Raw genomic sequence first — 19,146 nt, 5'->3', positions numbered from 1 at the left:
ATTCTTACACAATTTTAAAGTGAGTAAGTTCATCTGGTCACCAGTTCCTCCTCCCATTTCAACTAGATTTGGTGGCATGTTCATGTCACCTTCTAAGTTTACATGCTGTTGTCAGTGTTCCTAGAAAACCATCATAACCAGCCTCATGAAGTTGCTATACATAAGCAGTAATTTCAAACTGCAGTGCAATCCATATATTTGACTCCATAGTTCTCAGCCCTCTTACAAATAAGAACAAAGTTAGCATATAATATCCAAGCTAACATAATAAACTATGCATTTAAAAAACATAGCCAACAAGTTAACTGAAATATAAAGAAGTGCCGTTGTATTTGGGCGCTAAAAGTGCTCAACGCTAATGTGCTAAATAGGAACAGCTCCATAGTTAAGGTAGTCACCATGGGGAAGAGAAGCTTGCAGGAGGGGCAGCCTTACCTGAAGTACTTGAGGATAATCAAAGACTTGATTCTTGTGACAGCGTTTGCGAACAGTAGGGATCCCATCTGACAGATTTGTACATTTGTCTAAGATCAGCACCGATTCCCCATTCTCAGCTTGAAGAGCTTCCAACTCAGAATGGTATTCTGGGTGCAGAGCCATTTGAGATGACAGAATGAAAAACCTGCGAGGACTGAAAAACCATGGCCATGGTTACCTGACAGGGCTGTGAGTTTGCTTCCAAGATACTCTAGAGCACGTTTCCTTCCATTCTGGAAAAGCAGAATCAGATTAATCAGATGTGGACACACTGCCAAGACCATTTTTGCAGGCAAGGCTGGAAAGGGTAACAATACAGTATAATTAAATTTTGGATACAAGTGGTTCAGCATTATTTACAACTTCTAATAAATTTATGCTTGTAAAGAGAACTTATTATCTTAGAATAGGCACTTGTATTACAACCTATTTTATAAACTGAAATAACAATAATTTGGCTACATATTAAGACAGCTTACCATTGATGCCAGGATTTTTCGTTCTTTTATTTGGTGCTTGTGTTTTTATTAGAAAGCAGTTAGGATACTGAATGCTGCTGCTAGTTTCTCTTCCCATATACTTTATTATTAATTTTAATTGAGAAAAGGTGTTGAACTGACAAATCAGTTACCCTCTATTTATTTACAGTCTTGATATGGTGACGGCAACAGCAGAACAAGCTCCTCTCACTATCTGTGATTCAGTTTTGTTCCTTCAGGGCAATGTAAAGGCAACATTTCCAGGACAAAGTTGAAGGTTCATTATCCCATTCATTCACAATTCCTACCATGTTCCAAAAATATGAACATTAAAAAAATGTATCTTAATACTGAAGTATTTCAAAATGCTAGTTAACTTTAGAGGTAAAAGACACAGGGATGCAGTCTCAAATTATATGCTCATAGCTTTAAAAAGTAAGTTATAATAATGCTGCAATATAGCATGTTACACTCATTTACTTTGATTTTCTCTTTAAAAAGGATGAGCTAAGTCAGACTGCTCCACCACTCCCCATGCAAGGGAACACATGGTGAGTGCTTGTCTTCACACTGCCAAAACAACACAGGAAATATGAGGCCTTCACTTAGGATTCCAGTTCTCCTTCATGTGATACTATTTTTAATATAAAGCTCTGAAAACACATACAAACATACACATTATAAAGTCAGACCTTTCCTGCTGCTATTCTCATTTCTTTTACTTATTCTCACGCCGATCAGGTTAGTTACTCTAACAGCTCTTACATAGAAATTTGCTTTTTTAAACATACTTTTTTTCCTAAGCTTCAAGCTGCTACCAGCTTGCTACCAGCAGCTTTATAGAATATTTATTTCTAGCAGAGGTGTATTAAAACCTTTTAAACTACCCAACCAAAAAGGAGAGCAAATCAAAAACTTTCAGTTCAGTTCTGTAAGGGGGGGGGGGAGGGATTTGCATTAAAGGAAGGAAATACTGCTGCAAATGAGTGATAATAAATGCCTGTGACCAGCTAAAAAACGTGCAAGATCATTAGTTTATATGTTTAAAATCAAATTTTGCCTTGGAATAGTCATCATCCTATGACTTCCAAACCTAGTGACCAAATCTTGCTATGAAAGAAATTGCAACATAGCTACCAGAAAATAACCTTCTAGGATAGTGGAATGCAATCATTTATTCCAATCAAGCCTGAATCCTGAGTCTCCTTCCCTTATCACATTCTTCCTGCATCAAGCAAAAGAAATCTGTGAATGTGTTTCAATTAGTAATGCTAACCGGCCACTAGATGGTACTCTGGAGGCTACAGTCCAATCCTCACAAAAGATTATGTTCTCACATGCGTACATGTGAGAACATGTAAGCTCCAAAACATTCACTGAATATAAACTCACACACTTGCACCAGCTTCCACATAAAGGTTTTTATTAGGCCCAAAGCCAGCCACAGCATTAAGCTGACTACATGGACACAAACCATATGACTGCTCTCTCTTCAGATTCATGCTCTCCAGAAAGAAATAACAAAGCTTGCTCTCACTCTGTGCTGTACTGTAACAATATCTAAGACCTATGAAGAATCAACTGGGATTCACCCCGATGCCCCAAACCAGTCAAGTCCAGGAACACAACAAGCAGGAACATAAAATGGGTGCGGAAAGCAAACCATTGCTGCACAAGTTTGTCCTGTAATTGATCATGATACCCTACCTGGAGCAGCCTACAACAACAGCAAGAACACTGCCCTTACCAAAGGTGAAGACAACTGGAGGCAAGGTACAGTAACATCTTTGGTCTGATACTGGCAGCATCCATTCTGCCAGAGTTTTCTTCTTTAATAACCCGTATTGTCTACAAAATGTAGTTAGAAGAAAGGACCTAAAGCTTCTGCATTTTGAAACCTGATCTTCTGCAACAAATAAACAAGTCATTTACTCCCCCACCCCCACTGCCTGTCTGCTCATCTTTTTCACAGGGTCTCACCTATGTTGTTACTGTTTTTGTCAAATGCTTTCAGCTGCTGAAGAGGTTTATGAAATATTAAAAGAGCAGTCTTTTGTAATTGATTAAAACATGTCTTCCAGACTTCCAACTACTCTTGTTCTGAAGACAGGAATGGATTAGAGAAACCACCTCTTTACAAGATATTAACAGCTAAATACATTCTCTGTTATTTCCCACTTGCCTTGCTTTACTTCCAGCTACAGGGTTTGTGTCTTCCTGCATTAGTTTGGAAGATAAAAAATAATCAGTATTCCAATCTCTGGATTCCAATAATCAGGTCAGCTCTCATACTTCTTTTCCGTGAGCTAACCACACTAAGCTCCGTAAGATTCATTCTGCAGGACCTTCTTCCTTCAGACTTCCATTAGTAGGCTTCTCCCTGTACCTGTTCCAGATTTTCAACATTATTTTGAAAGGACTCCAGAATGACAGAAGCACCCAAAGTGATCTGGAAAAAATGTATCCATAAGACACACAGAGGTAAAGATCACATCCTCATTCCTCCTGTTTATGCATCCAAATTTTGCATTAGCTGATGCTACCCGAGGCAATCATGTTGTTCATCATGATCCCTTTATTCTTTTTAAAGTCACATCGGAGGTACAGTGTGCTTCTTTTATCGTTGCAATAGCGATCTTTTGCCAGAGCCTAGTTGGAGGCCTGTAGCTAGCGGTGTCCCCCAGGGGTCAGTACTGGGTCCAGTCTTGTTCAACTTCTTCATCAATGACCTGGATGAAGGGACAGAGTGCACCCTCAGCAAGTTTGCTGACGATACAAAACTGGGAGGAGCGGCCAATACACCAGAGGGCTGTGCTGCCATTCAGAGAGACCTGGACAGGCTGGAGAGGTGGGCGGAGAGGAACCTCCTGAAGTTCAACAAAGGCAAGTGCAGGGTCCTGCACCTAGGGAGGAATAACCCCTGGCACCAGTACAGGTTGGGGGTTGACCTGCTGGAAAGCAGCTCTGCGGAGAAGGACCTGGGAGTGCTGGTGGACGCCAAGTTAAGCATGAGGCAGCAATGTGCCCTTGTGGCCAAGAAGGCCAATGGTATGCTGGGGTGCATCAGGAAGAGTGTTGCCAGCAGGTCGAGGGAGGTGATTCTCCCCCTCTACTCAGCCCTGGTGAGGCCACGTCTGGAGTACTGCGTCCAGTTCTGGGCTCCCCAGTACAAGAGGGATGTGGCACTACTGGAGCAAGTCCAGCGAAGGGCTACCAAGATGATTAGGGGACTGGAGCATCTCTCTTATGAGGAAAGGCTGAGAGAGCTGGGCCTGTTTAGCTTGGAGAAGAGAAGGCTGAGAGGAGATCTTATTAACGTGTACAAGTATCTGAAGGGAGGGTGTCAAGAGGATGGGACCAGACTCTTTTCAGTGGTGCCCAGTGACAGGACACGAGGCAACGGGCACAAACTGAAACACAGACACTTCCATCTGAACATGAGGAAATACTTTTTCACTGTGAGGGTGACAGAGCACTGGCACAGGTTGCCCAGAGAGGTGGTGGAGTCTCCTTCTCTGGAGATATTCAAAACCCGCCTGGATGCAATCCTGTGCAATGTGCTCTAGGTGACCCTGCTTGAGCAGGGGGGTTGGACTAGATGATCTCCAGAGGTCCCTTCCAACCTCAGCGATTCTGTGATTACTTTGCTTTTAAGCATCCTAAAATAAATTTTGCTTGAAGAGATCATTTTGCTTTATTGCTTTGAATTACTGCCCTGCTCTATTTGCCACTTAATAAATTCAAATTAATGATTATTTTTTACTTATTTCCAGTGAGTTGCCAAGAGATACTGGATCTAGAATCAAATCTTAATCTAATTCTGCTAGAAACACTGGCATGACATCATGTTCCACACTTCAGCTTCTGGAGCAGGACAAACAGAGAATCACTATGAAAAACTATCAATTCACAGATAAATCAGCTTGGCAGATTAGCCAGTCAGCCACTAGCACTGGAAGAGTCATATAGTTTAATAGCAAGCCCTATGCACATGCACAGCAATGCTTACCAAATTGCCCAAGCCTAATAACAAGTTAGCAGCTAAACTTATATTTTAACAGAATCCATATTAAACACAATATTGAATATACTTTGCTCAATTCACTGGAACTGCTTTACCCTGGTCCTCTTTCTGGCAGATCCACTTCCCCAGACAATGGGCTGTAAACAGGAATACTAACATCGTAGCCTTGCCGGTAAGTCCACGTGGAAAAGCCTCCACCAGCTAACAGAGCTCTGAAAAAATACAAAAGAGACTGTAAATAGAGCACATTGATCATTCAAACTGCAGGGCATGATTTACTGATTATCATCACCAGATTATCAAAAGGATGCATGCTCCAAGAGACAGGTTTTTCCTTAACTTTTCTCAGTGGTATTTTTCATGCAGTTGTTAGGTTCATTTTAGCTTTCCCAAATGGGAGCCAGTCATCAATGGAAAACTTATGATTACATATAAGATGCTAAGGAAAGGGCTGGTTTTGCATAAAACAGGGAAACAATCTATTGCAGCCATTATGATTTGTGAAAGCTTAAGTATCCCAAGTCAATTTTAATTTTAATAAACACATTCTTAATTACTTTTATTAATTAACATATTCCTCAGTGCTTGCCCTAAAACACTGGGTAGCATAGCTTTTGAAGTGTGGGAGACAAGCTTTATTTCAGGTACGAGCCCAGTAATACAGTATTTTGGCAGCTTACAGCAACTCAGGACTTCTCAGGCTGGAAAATTCTAAGGAATTATTTGCTATTGTACTTTCAAAGTGATCACACAAACTAGTGAAGTTTATTTAATTTTTACATTACAAAAAAGAATGCTATAAATGAAAAACACGACAACAAGAACTCCATATGATCTGAAATTAATTTCCAAGAGTAGAGGCAGCTTGGGATACTATGTGCTAGAAAGCATGGGAATAATCAAAGCTGGATAAATTAAGATATATTTCAGTCTCCCAATGGGATGGCCCTGATTGTCTGTGGCTTTTCCTAGATGGGGCAACCTTCTGCCACGCAGAAAGAAAGAGCTGTAAGGGACAGACGAAAACAATGCGTACAGAAGAAAACAATGCATCAGTCACTGTGCCGGAAGAAAAAGCTATGCTATTATCTCCTATGCCAGATCAAGTGTCTTTGAAATATGCAAGTAGAGGACATCAGCTTTTCAGTTACCATTTCATCCCCAGTGACCAGGTGGTACAACAAACACACCATCCTATTCCCCAAAAGAAGCTCAGATTCAGCTTCTTTCAGTGAGCCTTCTTGAACAGCTTATTAAACTTTCAGTCCTTTGCCACAGAACAACAGGGTGTGCTATACTTCAAGTTGCCCTAGGGATAGTGGGTCTGCTAAAGTTACCATATAAAGTAATTTGCAGAAGAATATTTTTCCAATTCCAGTTTCTCTCATTCTCGAGGGAAAGAAGCAGAACACAAACATACCACTGCACCAGGCACTAAGGAAAGGATCCTGAGGAGCTGTACTCGTTCTAGCAGCTGTGATTACAGCCAGAAGCCTTATTGCCCCAAGCTTGTATACTGTCACAGTTCACGGCTGAGCAGGCACTTGTCTCATCAGTAATCATAACAGACACATCAAAAGAAAACTAAGGTGAGACTGAAAGAGGCACTGACAAGCCATTAAGTGACATTCTTGTTTTCAGTTATCCTGAATTAAATCCTTAGTATAGTATTTGGAGAAGCAGTTTTCCCACAGCTGTTGTACAATCAGTTACCTACATTATCATCCAAGACCCTACCTATCATTTTTTCCCCTCAGAATAAGACATCCTGCTTGAACACCAGTATGTCCTGCCTGTTCTAATTCCCTTCAGAGGTTCCACAAGATACTTCATTTTCTGCTCTCAACTGTAGCACAGAGTTGCTCGGTATCCCGACATCACAATCACCCTTTGCTGTGTGTGTGACTACACCCAGCTGGTCAAGCAAGCAGTACTAAATGTCATTTAAGAAGCTCTTTGAAAATCCTAGAGTCAGGATTAGAGGTGTAATTTGGTTTGATGAAAATTACAACAATCAAAACAATTTGCCTGTCTCTATTACTCTTCACTCACAACACAAACCATTTGAAGGAGCAGAAATGACTTGAGAAAGGGATGATAACAAATCAAGTAAGTGCTGAGTGAGAATTTATCTTCCAAAGCAAGTGACTAGTTTGGACTCCTTTCCAGTGCCTCCTCTTTGGTAACATGTATGTGTTAGATGTACAATGCTGCTATGACCAGATCTTGCCCTCCAAGCTCCACGTTCCATGTTGCGTTCACATAAACTCAGTTACAAGCAAGGAGAAAAAATTGGCTTGGGCATTGCTGTTCTTGCACTTTACAACCCCTCTTTTCTTTTTTTTAACCCCCTAATTTGGAAACTACAACCAAAATGTTTTAATTGGATCCGGTGTAAACATGACAGCACCTCATCAGCCTTGAGAAAGCAGGTGTGTGTCATGCAGACTTTTACCTAAAGAAACCCACAGGGAACCAACACCAGTTAAATAACTCCACTCAGATTTCCATTGTATGGTGCAGTGAGGGAATAGAGGTATTAACTCCCAGAGTACTCAGTACAAATAATCTTTATATTGCATTGACCACAGAGGAGGCAGCCTGTTCCTAACTTTTCACCACCAGATAGTGACCCTTTCTCTCCAGAAAAAACCCAACTGGTCTGTGCTCTAAATGCTCCTGCCCAGCTGCCATCACCACCAGTTTCAAAATTTCACAAGTCAGTGGAACCCAATTCATCAACCAGAGAAGTTGAAGCAGGAAGACAAATCTTGGACCATATGTTCAATTCTGTGGCTACAGGGTAGGTTAGCCAAAGAAATTCTTTCATCCTCAGTATTGTACTAAATAGAATAGCATCTATTAACAAATATTAAAGAGCTTATTTTCAAAGTTTTACGACAGGAGTTACATATGTTATGGCAGCTAGTACCAGCAACCTAGCTTTCAGGCCAGCAAGGCAGACTTCCATCTTCAAAATCATGGAATAAGGTGCTTTTACACTGTCTTCTGGAAATTGGTTTTAAAGATTTAATAAACAAACAACCACTTAGTGAGATAACCTAGTTAAAGGCTTTTCCAGATGCAAAACTGCTATGCAACTGAATTCCCCTTTGTGCATAACGTCTTAATTTAGCTAGATTAATATTCTGCAGTAAATCAACACGATTCCATCATATCCCATGACCTTATAGCATGCTACTGTTCAACTATGTATGGTATCTCATATGTGCTGAAGAAAGAAGGTAGGCTGCACTCCCTGTGCAAACTTCATAAATATCACCTGTGTATTTCACCAGTGACCCACAAAGTCCCACAAATCCAGCCGTTCTGGAGTTGTATTAGTACAATTCAGTCCCGTCCTTCAAATCCATCAGGCTCTGCCAGTGTACCTTTACGTTGGCCTGCAGCCTCTCACTCCATTGTGCTACAAGCAGCTATCCTTCACACTTAGCCAGCTGCCCACTCTGTAACATGTGCACACATTCTCAAATTAAGACAACACATTCAGTTCACTTGTTCTGTTAGATATGAACTAAGATCTCCAGAGGTCTCCAGAAGCATACTGCAACCGCATACTACACCACTCAGGTCCTTCCAGGATCAGGTCCATGCCACAGACTTCTTCACAGATCACTTCTCTTCACACCTGTGACCAGGTTTTACACTACACATAAACCAATCTAACTGTCTGCTGCCTATGAAAAGGAGTTCCCACACTTTCTCAGCTCCAAACGTCACTGTTGCCTCCCTTGCATCAGCACTGCATGTTCCCTTACATGCAGTTGCAGGGCAAGTCAGATCAGCAAATGGATTTCACCAAAATCTCACACCTCTGATCTCCAAAATAATTAGTTTTTCATTGGACTGGTGACCTAATCTGACTTTACGTGTGACTACACAGTCTCTAGACCCCTTTCAAGGAAGGGAAGAAGAACATGTGGCCAAAGGAAAAGCAGAACTACTCTTTTCACCACGAGCCTGCTGGTTTTTTATATACACTAGTGTAACATGAAACTGTAACCTCACATAGCTGAATTAGATGATGACTCCAGCATAGACAGTCATACCAGCAAAACTGAACTTATACTAGTATGTCTCATTTGGCTGAAGGGGTGGTTTTATTGTCCAGCTATAAAACATGGTATTAACAGTAAAAGTACTTTCACAGTAGTGCCAACAAAGCACCTTTAAGCTAGCTGGTAGGTGCTTTGACAACAGCTTTTTGCCAAAAAAAGATTTGATTTTTGATTTGAATTACTCAGCTTTGCCCAGTAGAATGACAAGCACTTAGAACAAACACCTACTAAATAATATACTTCCTGCCCATTAGAATGACAAACACTTAGAACAAACATCTACTAAATAATATATTTCCTGCACAGTAAGCCAAGATACATAAGGCCAAATATAAATGTACATCTAACACACAAAAAAAAAAGGAAAAAAGGTTGTGCAGTACAAGAAATCTACTACATTCAATTAACAAACCTATTTCTTCCATGGACACATGTATGTGTGTACGTGCACAAACACACAATCCCAGAACAGCGCATCCTATTAAAACAAAACACTATCAAGTGAAAATTCATCTTAAGAAATATAAAATTTGAAATAAATACAGGTATGTAATAACAGATAAATAGGTTTGGTTACATAAGAATGATGCTTGACTGCCCTCTTCAGGCTAACCTGTATCACGTGCATATAACATACTTCATACAGTAAAGTCAAAACCTAAAGCAGTACTTCACAGCCAGTGATGTAATTATAAAAAGCAAACTTACTCTTTGAACACATCCAGAAAAAACAAGTTCTGTTTTAGCACTGAAGGACAATGTTTTACATCATCTATGGTGCAAAGAAATTAAGATATACTGCATATACAATCATCTTAGCAAAGATCTCATATCTTAGTCAAAATTTTGTTAACTAACCATTTGGCAGAAGAAAGTTAACCTTGATATTCAAAAGAGGGACTGGTTACATGGGACCTCACTCAGCAGAACTAAGTACATATGTTTTAATCTGGTAGAAATGTATTTAGTAACAATTTCTAAACTAATTAAGTTTAATCTTACTCTTATTCCAGCTTTCTTTGTTATAACCTACTTTCTTCTTTCAAAAGCAAACTATTCTGCAAGTGAAAATTAAGCTCAGGATTCACAACACCTTTTATGTTCCTGGCAAATATTTTCAAAACACACTTGCCAGAGAAGAACTAAGAATAATTGTCAGATTACTAGTACAGTGTAATTCTTAAAATAACATAAACTCAGCAGAGTGACAACTGCCTTTAAATGACCTTGAAGAATTCTTCAAACTTATATCAGAAAATTACAGCTAGGATTCATCTTTGGACTTCTAATTTGCATTAAATGGGACATTCTGCAAAGCCCTCAGATTGGGAACACAAAATGCAGGCTTAAACTTGAAATTCTCCATCCTAATGGCAAGCCTAACAGCAGATCATATCCCTTCCAAAATTAAAGATGAGGCCAAACTGTCAGATTCCAGCAATAAATACTTGTCCTGAAGGAAAAGAGGAACTTACTATTTCTTTCTTTTCTTTTTTTTTTTTTTCCCTCCTTCCTCGAAGAGACGAGGTCACACTCACAGAATCACAAAATAATTGGGGTTGGAAGGGACCTCTGGAGATCCTCTGGTCTAATCCCCCTGCTCAAGCAGGGTCACCTAGAGCAGGTTGGGTTGCCCAGGACTGTGTCCAGTCTGGTTTTGAATATCTTCAAGGATGGAGATCCCACAACCTCTCTGGGTAACCTGTTCCAGTGTTCAACCACCCTCACAATAAAGAAGTGTTTTCTTGTGTTCAAGTGAAATTTCCTGTATTTCAGTTTGTGCCCACTGCCTCTCGTCATGTCACTGGGCACCATTGAGAAGACTCTAACCCCATTTTCTTGACACTCTCCCATCAGCTCTTTATACACACTGATAAGATCCCCCCTGAGCCTTCTCTTCTTGAGGCTAAACAGTCCCAGCTCTCTCAGCCTCTGCTCATATGAGAGATGCTCTAGCCCCTTAATCATCTTTGTGGCCTTTCCAGCTTTGTAAAGGTTAAGGAGTGTGGCCTTTGTTATCAGCTACGCTTCTGAGCTTGCTGCTTCTTTAGGGGCATTTAAACCCAGACCTATTACATTCAAACACAGCAAAATGCATACCTATCTCTAGGAACATCCAGTGCAGTGTTATAATCCGGTGGCCCCCCAGGCAACATATTGAAGAGCAAGTGATTTGTGCCTCGATCCCACCTAAGGGAAAAGAAGGAATAGATGACAATTAGAAAGGTATGCTCTCTATATGGATGATAAACTCTCTCAAAGTCTAGCTCTGGCACTGACTCACAGCATACTCCCCTCCAGCATTAACCTGAACTTCTTTACTTGAGTCCTTCAAATACACACACTGACGTGTGTAAGTACCTGGATAACTGTGCCAAAGCCTGAGCTGTCTCCTTGATGCGAAGCGTGTTCTGATTGAGAACATCTATGGATGGCACAAAAAGGCAGGCCCGGTTGACATCATCAGTGTAGAATTCACTGTCAGAGATGGCAGTTAGTAGCTCATTGTATTCCCTGGAAATGGTATTGCTGACTGATGTCCCATATTCATCCACATACTTCTTCAGCGAGTAGATGTATACCTTAATTTTGTTTTTGGGATTGAAGCCACATCGATAGACATCAAAGCAGGTGTGCATCCTGCAGCTAAGGTCTCCTCGCTCAGGAATGGGGCTATCAGCAGGAAGCTTGACCACAGGCACATCATGGACACTGCGTTTTTCAACAGTCCAGTCACTGGATGACTCAATGGAGTGAGGCCAGAACTGAAACATTCCTGTAGCAATTAGACCAAGCAGAACTATGGAGAAGAGAGTGATGTAGTAGATGCGATGCTTGGTTTTCATTCTTGGGATGAGGGCTGGACCCCGCGTGTTATATTTGGCTGATGCACACATAATGGAATCAATTACCTCTTGTTTCTACAAAATAGAAAGCAATAGGTTTAAGGATGAATTCTGGAAGAGACACATAGCTATCACACAAGGTACAGAAACATTCAGCTAACCCATTCAAGGCAGGTTCTTTGCCTCAGCAGATTACAGTAAAGTTTCCTCAGATGCTCATATGTCCCACTGGAACATAAGATGCCAACTGACTAACATAGTGGGAATGTCACTTTGAAACAACAACATGAAGCTTATCTGCTGGGCCTCCTTATCATGGAACGATGTCGATGGCCAGTTAACAACCACAAATCAGAGAAGCACATAGCTTGGGGGGGGGGGAATTGGGGGATCTCAAACACTAGAGAATTAAGAAGTCTTCATAGGTCCCACTCCACCTATGTCTAAATGTATTCACCGTGAATAATAAAAAGGCAACCAATGCACGATTCAGCTGTGAGTGAAAAGAAACAACCTGGATACCCCATAAAGGGCTTACGAAGGGGCATCACATACAATGTGAGATCATGCTACTGCCTTTCTCTGATGTAAAGTAGCTTCCAAAACAAATTTTACAGGAGCTTCACCATATCTGACTAAAACAATGCCAAAGTACTTCTGGCAAAAACAGAGAATTAACTTATGGTCTTTGTCAATATACCTTTTGTGGCAAAAAAGCCTCAGTTGCCACTGCAGCCATGTAAGAAAAGCATTTAAAGTAAGAGTTCAATGTAGCCTAGAAAAAAATTTAGAGGGAAAAACACAATGTAATATAAAGTATCATAAATCCAGTTCCAGAACTGCTGTCATCTTTGATTTTTCTTGCAAATTTTTGCACAGAAAAATGTGGTTCCAGCACGGGGTAATTTTTATCAACTACAGATTGAAGGATCAGCTGCTCGCTACATGCATAAAGCTGTTTATGTTTTCAACTCAAGGTTTCATACTAAGTAAAGAACTATAACTCCAACCTATATTCTCCTCAGTGAGAGTTATTTAAAGGTCATAAGCATGTTTCTTCCCCAAAGAAGAATGTGTATGATAAAATTACATGTTTGTCCTTCTTTTCTCTTGGAAAAAGATAGGATGTTTTCTTGCTTCAAGAGCAAGAAAGAAAGTCTCACAGTCAACTGTAGAGAGCTAATATAAATAAAATAACTATCATTAAGACATCAATCTTAATAACAAATCACAAGACATTTATTTGGCAGTTCTTAACCAAAGGCTGTTAGGATGAGGTTGCCAACACATGAAGCAACTGCACTTACATGATGCAGCACAAGAACAACTTCAGACACTGTTCAATACATATTTGACCTTTAATACCTCTTCTCATTAATTTAGATTCACATTCTGATTCCGGAGACAGTTTTTAAAGCCTGCCATACAAGACGACACATGCCACGCTGTTATCAGGACAGAAGCCAGAATCCTACATCACTATCAGCGTTATAATGAATAACTGCCATGCACTTCTGACTGTTAGTCATGTTATTCCTCCCTCCTCACCTGGTGCCAGAATCACTTGCATTATCACTGAGATCACATATCAGTGGCAAGTTTTTGAGTCACTCGGCAAGGCCGTCTAGACCTAAGTCTGAGGGGAAAAAAAATGAAATATAACTATCCATTCATGGAACCGCTTAATCACTCCTACATAACAAACTTGGGGAACTTGCAGGCACAAGGTATAAGACAAGGCCTAACAGCATTTAAAGCACTAGGAGTAACATGAAAGAGACCTCGCAGCTGACGATGCAGCAAAAAAATTAAGGGATGCTCTTCTGTGTCCAAGGCCCCTCAATGAAACGGCAAAGACGTGCAGAAACCTCCCCCGCGCCCACGGCGTCACACAACGGGCACTGCACCACTGCTCCCCCCCGCCCCCGATGCCGGCGGGACTGGGCACAAGCGGGAGCAAAGGCCCGCGCCGACGGACAGCGAGGCCGCCCGGGCAGAGGCGTGTCGGCGCCCCGAAACCAGCCCCCCCGCCTCTGCTCACCGCTCCCATCGCACCCAGCAGCGGCCTTCCCGGGCACCTCCGCGTCCCCTTCCCGCCCCGGCAGCCCAGCGGACGGGACGCGCCGGGCCCCCGCCGGGCCCGCCTGGTCTCACCTCCGCCCGCAGTCGCTCGGGCCCCAGTGCCCGCGCCGCCAGGTCGCTGGCGGCCCCGCGGACGGGGCGGGCGCGCCGGGCACGACGGGGGAGGGAGGGGAGGAGGAGGAGGAGGAGGAGGAGGAGAAGCCGCCGCCGCCCCGGCCCAGCCACTCGCCGCCGCCGCCGCAGCCAGCGGCGTGAGCATGCGCATGCGCACGCGCACGGCCCGCCGGCGGCGGCCGAGGAGCGCCGCGGCTCGACCGCGCTGCGCCGCCGCCCAGGGCGCCCCGCCGCGGCGGGAGGCCGCCGCTGCCGCGCCCCGGCGCGCCGCGCGGGGCGGCCCGGCCCGGGAAGGCGAGGGCGGGGCGGGGCGGGGCGGGACGTCACCGCGCCGTGGTGCGAGCCCGCACCGGCCGGCGACCGTTAACGGCCGGCGGGAGCGGCGCGGCCGTGCGGGGGCGCTGCGCTGCAGCCTGCTCCCGGGAAGGCGTTTCCGAGGACTGTTTGCTCCGTCCCAAGTGTTTTCCCACTGGCAGCACCAGCAGCGGGGCGCGGGACTGTCGCTCCAGGGGAAAGCACTTTGCTTCCCCAGCGTCAGTATCTCCCGCTCATACGGTTTCCACCAGCGCAGCGTCAGTGCTGAGAGATCTGACCGGCCCGAGGAAAAGCGTGCGTTTTTGAAACTACAGATATTTTCTGATAAATGCCGTGATCTCTCCTGCTTCACTTTTAGTCCTAAACAGCCACAGCTGTTATATTTGTACATAACAGCAAACCAACTGTAATCTTTTCTCTGCTTTCCCATAGCACTGGCCAGCACATCTCCATAAGCTTTTTAGTTTAGAAAAAAAGTAGTTGAAAGAGATGGGGAAAAGCCTCCAAAATCTGTTTTAAGTTTTGTGGAGCTTTCTTGACTGCAGGTGGCTTTTGTTCCACTAAAACATGCCAGATTAAGCCCCCTGGCAACTGAAGCCTCCTGGGCTCCTGCCCAGTTCCAGTAGTGAGGCCAGCCTCTCCCACAAGGAGTCTGCTTGCCCTGTTCAGCGAGTTGGGTCTTCAAAGGTGTGCCAAAGAGCTGCCACCACCCTGTGTTTCCATACATTTGCATTCGCTGCACACATTCAGTTCTTTTGTGCCCCTTTTGCAGGATTACTTTGTGCTTCCTCACTGCCCAGCCGGCTCAGAAAGCACGCTTGGATGGCGTGTTGCTTTGCACGCTGTTGGATCACACCGCTTCAGTGAAAGAAAGAAACCTTCCCAAACCATTCTCAAGAGCAGCTTGAACCAGCCCCTCTCTTGACAGACGATTGACCTAATGTAAATGGATGGATAAATTTGTTGCACAAAATTCCAGCCATGCCAAAATAATAGACACTGGTTTTGTTCCAAAATGGTTTGCATACTGCAACATAGGGCAGATACTTTTGCATAGGAGTGCAGTATCCCTGCATACGGCACCTACGTTCTTTACCTTTCCCTGTTCCCTGGACCAATTCCAGCAGAGGACCTGGCTGTACCCAGTCACACTGAGGTAGAAGCAAGGATTACTTCACATCTCCTACCTGTGGGAGTGCACAGTTCTCATCTGTTTGCTGGGTCTCATCTTCTGCCAGTCCAAGGACAGATAAGGACTGGTTGAAGAGCAAGTCCTTTATTTGGTAAAACCCTAGGTCTTCAGGGAAAACTGCAGTGGCCACAGAGCTATGTGACAGTCTTCCATGCTGACTTCTACTGCAGCCCTTTCAACTGCCTGAGCTCTGGGCCTACAGGATCTCCACTCTGCTACCTACGTTGTGCTGCCAGCAACACACAGCACATAGGATGGGGAGACAAGACTAGCTCTGGTCCTATCCTGTTATTCTTGGATGTTTAAAAGAATCTTATCATCTGTATCTCACAGTGCCAGCCCGCTCACCTGAAATGTTTTTTCCTTTCTTCAGTTTTTATGATACTGATTTTAATTTACTCATATTTTACATACAATGTTGAGGCAATGGCATACTACCCTGTGGTACATATTTCTGAAAGGATGGGGTTTTTTGGTATTTGCTCTAAACCTCTAAACTGATTCTCTCTCTCTTTTGCACAGTATAGTGTCCTGAAGCAATCCTGGCTGTTAGCAATAGGTTAGCTCTCTTTCACTTCAACTGCCCTTGGGAAAACTGCTTTCTGCAAAGCTCTCCACATGTACACACAGAGACATCTCAGTGCTCCCCCATGAGAGGAGAAATGCTGTCACTGCAGTGGTTCCTGTGCTTTCTCTCAAATTCTTCTCACGCACATTACATAGCAGGTGATATAATATTCTCAGATTCACTGCCAAATTCTTCATCTTGTTGGCAATATTCAAAACCAACAACAAAGAGGATTCACAGATCTTCAGATGAAGCACCCTTTGTCCCTTTTGAGCTTTGGTGAGCTGGTGCTGGCTTTTTCCTCATCCCTAACTCAAGTTATTGGGGTTTGTTAGAGCATGTAAAGTTTTTGGTTTTAGCCCATCAGCTCAAAATTGCTGCCAGTTGCTTCATTCATAAATCAGAAGCGGGAATCCTTCTTCTGAAGTTTCATTAATAATTTGGAGCAAACCATGTTCGTTGTGAAATGACTGCTGCCACTTTTATGAATCGAAAGGGGTGCCATTCATGTGCTTGGGCTGCTGGGATGAGCGCGTTGGTCTTTGCAGAAATGGGACTCATCTGTGTGAATGGTGCCTGGATGCGACTGAGCCGGGGAAGGGCGGGGGGGGGGGGGGGGAGACACCACAGCAGTGTAGTGTGACAAGGACACTGGCTAGTCCACGTGCGGCTGGGGGGGCCAGGGGCTGCCGAGCGCAGCGTGCTCCAGCCCATGCGGTGCCCACAGGCGCTTCCTCTGCTGCTCTGCTCTTCCAGGGAGAATAAAGTGCATCAAATCAATTGTAGCTGAAACATTCAAGGAGGCTTGATGGTAGTTTCATCCCTGTAGGAAAATTTGGGGAACAATGCAATTTTAGTAAGAGCTTAGAATGAAAGAAATGCAAGCAGCCTCAGCTATTTTATTTCAAAATAGCAAGAAAAATGTAGAATATAGTCTGTTTTGATAGAGATTTCCCTGAAACCACATCAGTGAGTCTGTATTCTAGTGCTGTAGCTGAGTCAGACAAGTCCGCAGCACAGCATCTATTTTTAGACTACAGGTTGCCATTTATAGCTTGTAAAAATATTCATCAGCATCTGGATAACAGGCTATCAATTTTTATAAATGTACATGAGAGATCAGATGTTTTACTTCTCTCTCTGCTTTGCTCTTTTATGTCCTGCCTCATATGACCCATTTGGAGTCATCTGGGAATTACTTCATCTTTAAGCTCTTTAACATCATGCCATTCACTTGCCTGCTGCCACATACAGCATCGTGTATTTTCTGCTAGGGTGATCAGGATACAGAACAGAAATCAGCAGTCACGGAGCCTTCTGATTCTGTGTCTCCCTGCACATAAAGCAGTTGCATGTGTGACTATGGGGTACCTTATGCAGTCAGTGTAGGAGGCAGCACATTCTGAAAATGCCATCTATAGTAAGAGGAGACGATTGTAAAAGGCACATAGGAAGGGGAATACTAAGGCCTTGAAGACATCTTCCCCACCCCCCTATTTTCACCATATGGCATAGCATAACTAAAAATCATAGCTCATATTTATCTTCTGAAATATTTGATACTGGCTACTACCAGATATCAGACTAAGTGAAAGTTTGGATCTGGTATAAGACAAGGCAGGATATTGTAACAGCTAGATCACCTTACCTCACTATTTCGGTTTATGTCTTACAGCTAAATGATATCCTCATTTATATCAGCTGGGCTTATAATTAGCCTTCTTAATAAACTGTACCTAGCAGTCAGTTGCACAGTTTTAGTCTCTGGAGCTGGTCCATCACACACCTCCACTGTGACTGTTTTGTGACTGATGGTGCAGGACAACAAAGTCTAATCTGCTTCATGTCTGTACCTCTAGGTCCTCTACTGCCTTCCCAAGTTGAAAGGAAAAAGAAATGTAATATACTTCAGAGGTCTGCTGCTATAGCTCCCACTGAGGGATGTGAGGCATGAGGAGATTCAGTTAGGCAAGTATTACCTTCAAAGAAACTGTAATGTGACAGAAACACACAGACACAAGCACTCTATCAGTGTACTTTCCCCCATCCCTAAAGCCTTTAGATGTCACATTTTGAAGATGAATTAATCTTTAATCTATTGAATTGATTTGCTGCACTGAAGAATTTGGGGACAGAACAGGTCATGACAAGCATCTGCCTAGAATAACTAAGCACTCATGCACAAGCTGTGCAATCAGACCTTGCTGGATAGCAGCAGGGAATAGACAGAGCAGCTAAAAATAGCATTTCCTTGCAGTGTTTTTCCAGACTATTTTTGATTCTTGATTCTGATAAGGTCGACTGGCTATTTACTAAAAATAGCTAATCCTGGCAAACTGAGGACAAAAAATAGAATATTTATAACCACGTCAGACTAAAGTACATTAGTTGGCTGCTGATAATCTAGAATCTTATCATTGGTCAATTGCCAGTGTTTTATATAAGTTGGTAATAAATAAAGCATTAATTGGAGTGAAGAATGAGTTTCTCTATCTTGCCACTCTGATTTTCTCAAATGAGATACACATATTTTGGCATTTATCATTGTAGTTTACCATACTTGTGCTGTTCTTCATGATGTGATCTGAACTGCTTCAGAAATAAACAGTCCTCTGTTAGGTGAGCCAATCTCACAGAAACAGCTGCATAGGCAATTAAAAGTGCAAAAACTGTTTTATTATTTTGCATGCCTGATACTTCAGATGCATAAATGTTTGGGGTGTGATTCATGTTTCTTCCTCCATGAAGAAGGTATTTTATCCAGCCCTTAAATGCAATCGTATCTCTGATGAAAACTAAACGCTATTCTGCCAACAGCAGAAGAATGACCCAGGAATTCCATAACCAAGTAACTGGAGGAGGACTACAGAAAAATTATCAATATCCCAAATGATAATTTGGCCCCAAGACTGGTTGTAACAAGCTGGGGTGGAGGACACACACCCCCCAGTTACAGCTCAACATAAGGCT

General features: G+C 42.9%; 1 protein-coding gene across 4 annotated transcripts in view; it reads right to left on the bottom strand.

Annotated features, from left to right (window-relative positions):
* The window catches only part of EXT2 (exostosin glycosyltransferase 2), an 85,342-nt gene extending 71,177 nt beyond the window's left edge, over positions 1-14,165 (bottom strand). Inside the window, exons 1-6 of one of the 4 annotated variants that reach the window (XR_010884143.1) lie at positions 14,060-14,165; positions 13,454-13,541; positions 11,421-11,980; positions 11,160-11,249; positions 5,076-5,192; positions 436-631 (exon numbers count right to left, since the gene is read on the bottom strand). Coding sequence is in view for 3 of the 4 variants with exons in the window: in XM_067296319.1 (XP_067152420.1) it covers positions 436-631; positions 5,076-5,192; positions 11,160-11,249; positions 11,421-11,956 (939 nt within the window). In the remaining variant the exon portion in view is untranslated. Of the gene's footprint in view, positions 1-435; positions 632-5,075; positions 5,193-11,159; positions 11,250-11,420; positions 11,981-13,212; positions 13,231-13,453; positions 13,542-14,059 lie in introns of those variants that run through there. The other 3 variants (XM_067296319.1, XM_067296320.1, XM_067296321.1) reach the window with 3 other exon arrangements.
* Between the last annotated feature and the right edge of the window lie 4,981 nt (positions 14,166-19,146).

The sequence above is a fragment of the Apteryx mantelli genome, chromosome 4, assembly GCF_036417845.1.
Source record: "Apteryx mantelli isolate bAptMan1 chromosome 4, bAptMan1.hap1, whole genome shotgun sequence".
NCBI lineage: Eukaryota > Metazoa > Chordata > Aves > Apterygiformes > Apterygidae > Apteryx > Apteryx mantelli.
This window is presented reverse-complemented; position numbering and strand designations above follow the sequence as displayed.